Here is a 7,331-nt window from a genome sequence, read left to right as displayed (position 1 = left end):
TAGAAAGGTCGTTGAGGATATTCAGTAGTGATAATGAATTTTGAAAATTATACTTAGAGTGTATCAGTCATTTTTGCGCAATAGTTGGAAATAATAGTTATTTGTCAATCAATTTCAGTCCATGAATAAAATACTGGAGATCGTTACTGTGTATCATTATTGGAGTGTCATTTGAAACTTATGATTGAAAGAATGTTAATGCCTCTCTGAGAATAGTGTCAATCAATCACCAAACTCATAGGATATTTTCTCCATCCACTCCTACTCGTGGACAAAACAATCTCATCAGTGAAAAAGTAAACAACGTAACGTCTCTCAAAAATACAACTCCAGTCGCCTTTCAAATTAATGTTTGCCACAATGATGTAGCGAAAATAAGGCCTGCTGGGAATATATCTCTTTTTTTTTCGACATCACCACCCACGAAGGAAGATAAGCGACAGGACATCCTTATTCTCTCGTGAATTATCGTCGTTTGGATAGTACACAAGATATTTGATATTTCATGACGACAGATCTATGTATAGATGTTAGATCTATATTGATTCAGGCCCACTCCCATCCTACTTAGATCTTATTGAAAGCAGCTCTGTGATCTGAGATTATCTTTGTGTGATTTACGATTCATGGGATTCATATAATTGCCATGAATGTCTTTGTCGTGTAGCAAATGGGGAGGATATAAATACAACTTTGGATTTATGTATGTGCTATTCACCTTCAAACCTTTTTGCGGAGATATAGAGTGCAGTGTTTATTTTCTATCAAAAAATGTGATACTCATTGTATTACACATGAAAGTAGCCTTTCTTAATGAACAATATGCTGGATGTCCCTATATCTACACTCACACAATCAATTTTTTAGGATTTTCATCTGTGAACTGTCATTTCTTTCGTTTTGATCAATCTAACTAACTCAAAAGGTTAACTGTCTTCAATCTCAGAACAGTAACCAAAAGCTTAGGTTGAAAAAGGTTACGTAAAACAAGTTAAATGTACTGAATGATTTTTATTAAAAAATTCATAAACATAATGAAGTTTCCACACTTAAAAGTAACGTATTCGAAAATAAATGTATCTTCCATCACAGCTCTCTTCCGTTATAAAGACCTGAAAATGAATTAAATCAATGCCTAAATCACATGACGAACATTTTGCAAATTTGTGCCCACCAGGCATTGAATAAATGGATTCAAATCTGACTATGGGAGTTGATTAGTTGAGTGAAAGTTTATATGGGGAGGTTACATAGTATACATATTTTATTTCATTCGAGAACCATTCTCACTTGAACCTCTTGGGCTGTATAATATTACTATTGTAATCAGTGAACCCTTGTTGACGTCAATAGCCAATGGAAATTGAATCCCAAGATAGAATAACATCCAAGCTGATTGATTTCTTTCAATGAATCTAGGTTAGGCATTATAACGAGAATAAACGGAGAGTTTCTTTCCATCAACGAATAAAGCATGCGCTAAAAGTATATTATACAGGGTGTCCCAAGGCGACTGAGACAGGGATTACCTCTCATGTTATCCAATGAGTTTTGTTATCGGTAACTTGTCACTTGACTATATGTTTTGGCATTTCTTATTCCTTCCGAGAAAACGATTCCAACAAATTATCACACTTGAGTTGTAAAAGGATTGATTTAAGAACTGCAGGTACTTCAATGTCCTTTGTCCCACGATTATGACAAATGTCTTGTCAAGGATATTGAAGTACCCAAGTACCTGTAGTTCTCATTATATTAATCGTTTTAGACCACAAACGTGATAGTAAGTTGGAATAGTTTTCTCAGAAGAAACATAGAAATGCTAAAATATGCAGGTTGTATTACTGAAAATTTTGAGTCTGATGTCACCTGACCGACAACAAAAGCTCATTGGGTAACTCAAAAACAGCTGCACCAACTGCTTTAATTTACAATTCTCTACGAAAGCAACGAAAGCAGCGATGAATAGACTCTATCCTCTGATAGGAAGAAGAAGCCACATGTCGAAAGAGACAAAATTGAAGATAATCAAAGCCGTTGCTAGGCCTCAACTGACTTATGGATCAGTCGCCTGGGGTTTCGCGGCAAAGAGCCATATCAAAAGAATTCAGGCCACTGAAAACAAGCTGCTACGATTTGCAATAGATGCACCTTGGTTTGTCAGGAATAGACAGATTTATAAGGACCTGAAATGGGAAACCATAACGGAATTCACGAACAGAAAAGCAGAGAAATTATTCGAAACAGCGAAAAACCATCCGAATCAAGAACTCAGGAGACTAGTGGACTACGACCCAGAGGAAGACAAAAGGAGAATGCGAATTTACCGAAGGGGACCAAGAGATCAATTAAAAAGAGATTAAAATAACAACAGAAACTTATTGAAAAATTCAATAAAGTGTTAATCCAATAGAGGATAAACACATAAATCCCAGCACGATAGTGTACGAGAAGAAAACCGACCAAGAGATGAACGGTTTATAGGCAAATACCCGGAACCAAAATTCAAGAAGCAGTAGGGTTTTTAGTGGGTCTCGAGTGAGAAACCCCACACTGTTCCCCCTCAGGAGATGAGGGTGATTCGTCTGTCTTGCAGATTTTCCCCCTGGTACACCAAAAAAAAAAACAAACAATTCTCTACTACTTTCGGGTTCCGAAATAATCCTTTTTCAAATCGTCTTGAGACACGCTGTATATAATTTGAAAAGAATTCCTGATACTCACCAGACGTTATCATTTCCCCCTCTCACTGAAGAGGCTAACACGACCAGGGAGTTCAGCAACTTTTTTCAACACCTTCGTATTGAAGTCAGGCATATTCTCAATGATGTCTCTTTCACAGCCAAAATATACCAGACAATCCACATTCCTGAAACCCTGAGAGGCTGAAAGGAACCGCCTAATCTTGTTCTTAGTGTCCAGACATCTCCTTGGATCATCTGTAAGGGAAGGGTAGGTCAGTACTATCTTGAGAAGCTTGACGGTTTCAGGAAAAGTTGACGTCAAATTACTCTCCCAGATTTTCTTCAGGGCATCGCATGAGCTGGATAGTAACTGGAAGTCAGAGTGTCCGTACAGCACCTTCAGCTCTGTTTGGAGTTTCATACTGTCGAAGGCAGAGAAGTAATGCAGATTCGTGATGGCAGTTGTGAAGATGTATTCGGGAAATATGGCACTGTATTTGTGGAAATTTCTGGGATCCACCAGTTGTGATGCCAGCATGTTGGTCCTGTATTGTAGCAGCGCTTGTAGTTGTGACACAACGGACTGTACTATGTCGATTGTCCGCTCTTTCCTTTGGTCTGCAATATTTTCGTCTCGTTTTCTTTTCGACGTGGATGGAGGAGCAAAACTGAAGTCTGTCTCCATGTTATCTTCAACCTCTGTCTTGATATTTGATAGATCCACACATTGAATGTCTATTTCATCTTCGATTTTCACCTGGACCTCACCGATTATGTTACTACTGCTGGATGGGATTGCCATGCTGGAGATTTCCGGTATCCCACCATCGAGTATGAGGCGTAGAACGTTTGGATCAATGTTCAACGTGTTTTCCAAGCAGTTTTTGTAGGCAACGATGAGTTTATTGAAATAGGGAATAAGTTTGAAGAATGTTTCTAGCATGTAGTTGCAGACGTCGTCTTGAAGAGTTACCACGTAGTTGTTGGCTAACGAAACCACATGATCTGGATAATCAAGAAAATTCTGCGTGATGGTTTTCATAGTCTCCAAAAGCGCCTTTTTGTTGAGATACACACTTTCCACCTTATTTTTCCCGAAATCATAGTGCAACTTCTTCGGTCCGTAGAATCTACTACGATTCTCCTCAAAAATGGCGATGATTTTTACCAAACTGGGCGTCTCCTCTGTCATGAGTTTACTGATACCCCACACCATACTGGCAAACTGTTGAAAGTGTTTCTGTATGGAGACCGAGCTGTATATCACGTCGAATACATCGTGACCATAAAAATAGACCAGTTGAGCTTGAGGAAAGTGGCTCTTGATCTTCGTTGGCAGACTAACTGATGGATCTTGCTTTTTGAGGGTCAGTTGGTCGTAGCTTTGCGACACTAGTTCAGTCGGTTGCTGGGCAATGGCACGCAAATCCGTCAATAGGTTGTCTAGGAAACATTTCATGTTATCCCTATTTATTATCTTCCAAACCCTCTCGACAAGTTCGCAACCCTTGAGGTACCTCAGGATGATTACTCTTGGGTATCGTGAATCTCCACCTTCAACTATGAGAGCTACAAACTGGGCCTCTTGGATTTCCTCGACTATCCGATCCCTGATGACTTCGGAAGCGGCTTTCAACACGTCTTTTTTGAGGGATTCCAAGTCTTCGAAAGGTTCTTGTTCTAGGTAGTTCTTCAAGGTGCAATCAGAGGGGCTTATTAGGTTCAGAATATCCTGGAAACGATGGGGATCGTACTCCGCCTGATCGGAGACAGGGATGTTGTTGAACGCGCAGAACTTGATGGCTTCGATGACCGCCTCCAAGACTTGGAGGTTCTTCTGGACGCGTTTATTCGGCTCTCTTACGATTTGATTGGAATTGTTGAATCTGCAGTATTTAAGCATGTTGCACTTATGTTTGGGGCCCAGCTCGTGTTTCGATATGGCGTTGGATAGGAAGACGAGGTCGTTGAAGCCGGTGGTTGACCATTGGTCGTTTCCCTCGAACAGCAGGCAGGGAAAACAGTAAAACGCGTTCATCTTGGGACAGCCGCATATCCAGTCGTTCCTCTGGTAGATATCCTTGTTGAAGTGATGGACGTTGGTGGTGTTGCCGTCCACAATCTCCAGCGTGGCCATGTTCAGTTGGGGCAGCGGCCGTCCCGACTTTTGTACGTGCAGTTTATCGAGCGGATCACGTTTTAGAAACGGCGTTTCTAATAGAGAGATTACGGAAGTCATATTGATTGACGTGAATTTTGCGGCACGGAGCGACGCACTCTCCACAGATGTCGGTTTCGTACTGTCTGTGGCATTTTCGAGTCGGCCAGTTGGTTCTTGCTCGAGTAGGCTGGGCGTTTCCGGTAAATACCGCGTTCGTCGCTTGGCGCTTCTGTCGGTCCATATCTGAAGGTCAGTGTTACGTGTGAGATGTTGTATTCGTATTTGTAGCTTTGCTATTATACTAGCGGTCTGTGCAATGTAGGAAATAGGGATAAAGTATGAAACAAGCTACATGTCTACGAAAAATACGATATAAATGAAATTTGCAGATATGTACAACGATGTATATGATGAGAAATAGCTCACTTCACAGATACATGACTTTATATCCTTTAGTTTGCTGTTTAGACTGAAGAGAATAGAAACGTGTACACATTTTTTTAGATTATTCTTTGTATTAATACAATGCAGCTAGAAACAAACGAGTATTTTCGATTAGGATACTGTTGCCAAACTAATTGATGTTTTAAACTCGTGAAGGATTTCAAATACAACGTGAGTCATGAAAAGGGTTTGGAAAGTTTGAGGGTGACATTTTGTGCTTGAGAAATTTAAGCATCTGCATTTAGCCTGAACATTTTAAGTCTCTAGTTCTTCCTTTATATCGGAAGTTGCATGAAAAATTGGTGAATTACACTAAGAACAATCTGAAGGGTATGAGTTCGAAGGCCTTCGTAAACACCAATAGATAAAGTTCTGTTTATTATTATATGAAGCACGCAGTAAACTCTAGTTTTCCTGTAGGTAGACTGAAAAGAGAAAGTTTCTGTCGGCAGACTTCATACACCACCAAAGATACTTGTAGACACATTATTAATCCATTAATAATTCTTGGAAACGCAAAGCCTCCTTTATTTTGAAACAGAAGGGCTGTCTTCAAAATTTCAGCTTAAAGGCTCAACAAATCTATTCACACGACAATGTTTCGGCAAAAATGCCATCATCAGGTTGCGAATTGAAGAGCCAAATTTCATATCAGAAAACCAAAACACATCATACGAAAGGAATCAACGTCTAAATTAAAGAATAAGCACGAAAAATCAATTAATTTGCCTAAAATAACTGAAAGGCGCCAAAAATCGCTATTATTTCTAATAAATACGAAAAACTGAATGAAAAGAGTTTTGAAAACTGTTTGAGGCAGTCGAGTCAAACACAACAGTTTTTCACTCTTAGCACTAATACGTTAAAAACTTGATAGCATGTCTGGATTTTGGTTTATTCAAAGCATATCAATAAAAATTCCCATCAAATAACTACAAGTACAGCAAAGGTTTCTGAAAATCTTGCGATTCTTCGTCAAGCTTTCAAGTTGCGTCCAAGATACGAGGACTCCACTGTATAGAAAGTGAAATATACAACATCTGTCGAAACGACTGCTTATAAAACGAAAAAAATTGATGGAACAAGCTACAAGAGAATTCGTATTCGGGAAAAGGATCTCAAAGAAACGGCCATAACATTCATGATTATAACATATATGTTATCCCAGCAATCTCCTACGGTTTCAAGGTGGTTTTTTCATTGTGCCTCTCTGATTGATAACCGATATTTCATGTAATAATTACGGCCGTTTTTTATATTTGGCGCTGCTGCGGGGGATTTTATAAATTGCCTAGCAAGAAAAGAAATTGCCGCTGTACGTATCTCTTTTGGAATCTTCGCTATTGGCATCGAGATGCCAGTGGCGGCACAAGAAGACTCCCCGGTATCTATTACCTTTCTACAAGAGAAAAAAGGCGGTGTTTTCAGCAAGTCAGAAACAGATCTCATTATTTTATTCATTTTTTTTTATTAATTTTCAGTATTTGTTTATGATAATCCAAAGCTCTTTGTAACTGATCCCAAGTTTGCCTATAATGGGATTGAACCTCCATTGTTCGTTAATCCAATTCACGGGCTCATCAGCCCATAGAGGGAGTCCGGGAGACTTGCTCAGGTAGGAGACTTGAACCACCTCAAATATTTCAATTCAAATTTCGCGCTACCGGTATCGTAAATAGCTTGCGACATACTCGTAGCAAGGCACAACTAGTGGCGGCAAAATTTTGGCCGCCATCAGAACAGTTCGGTAGTGAGAGGGTTGAACGTGATTTTGTTTTAAGGAAGCACGAAATTGAATAATTTTTGTTTGTTACACTGTCTAAAGTTTAATAGGTGCGTGGTGTTATTTAGTTTTATGGTTTTCATTGATTGATATTGTTCTACAAACGATGAGCCTTTTTAATAATAGTTGTGAAAGTAACAAGAAAACATCTGTTGAATAGACTAAAAGGGAGTGCGGGAGACATGATCCATGTTATGGTTGGGAGACATAATTAGTGGTCCAAGTTTGCCGCACTGAGCTTAGATAATAGTTTGCTTCA

At 39.3% G+C, this 7,331-nt stretch overlaps 1 protein-coding gene across 1 annotated transcript; it reads right to left on the bottom strand.

Annotated features, from left to right (window-relative positions):
• Window positions 1-996: 996 nt before the first annotated feature.
• On the bottom strand, window positions 997-5,008 carry LOC123308021. Its single transcript, XM_044890540.1, has 2 exons — window positions 2,725-5,008; window positions 997-1,112 (listed from the first exon to the last, which is right to left on the bottom strand). Exon 1 carries the CDS (start codon window positions 4,921-4,923, stop codon window positions 2,734-2,736), a length of 2,190 nt encoding a protein of 729 aa, XP_044746475.1. The 5' UTR covers window positions 4,924-5,008; the 3' UTR covers window positions 997-1,112; window positions 2,725-2,733.
• Between the last annotated feature and the right edge of the window lie 2,323 nt (window positions 5,009-7,331).

The sequence above is a fragment of the Coccinella septempunctata genome, chromosome 2 (assembly GCF_907165205.1).
Source record: "Coccinella septempunctata chromosome 2, icCocSept1.1, whole genome shotgun sequence".
NCBI classification, from domain to species: Eukaryota; Metazoa; Arthropoda; class Insecta; order Coleoptera; family Coccinellidae; genus Coccinella; species Coccinella septempunctata.
The sequence above is the reverse complement of the archived record's forward strand: the minus strand, read 5'-3'. Positions and strand labels throughout refer to the sequence as shown.

What these genes read in the sequence shown, in the direction of transcription:
- LOC123308021 (XM_044890540.1), bottom strand. Translation starts at nt 4,923, where the DNA reads ATGACTTCCGTAATCTCTCTATTAGAAACGCCGTTTCTAAAACGTGAT.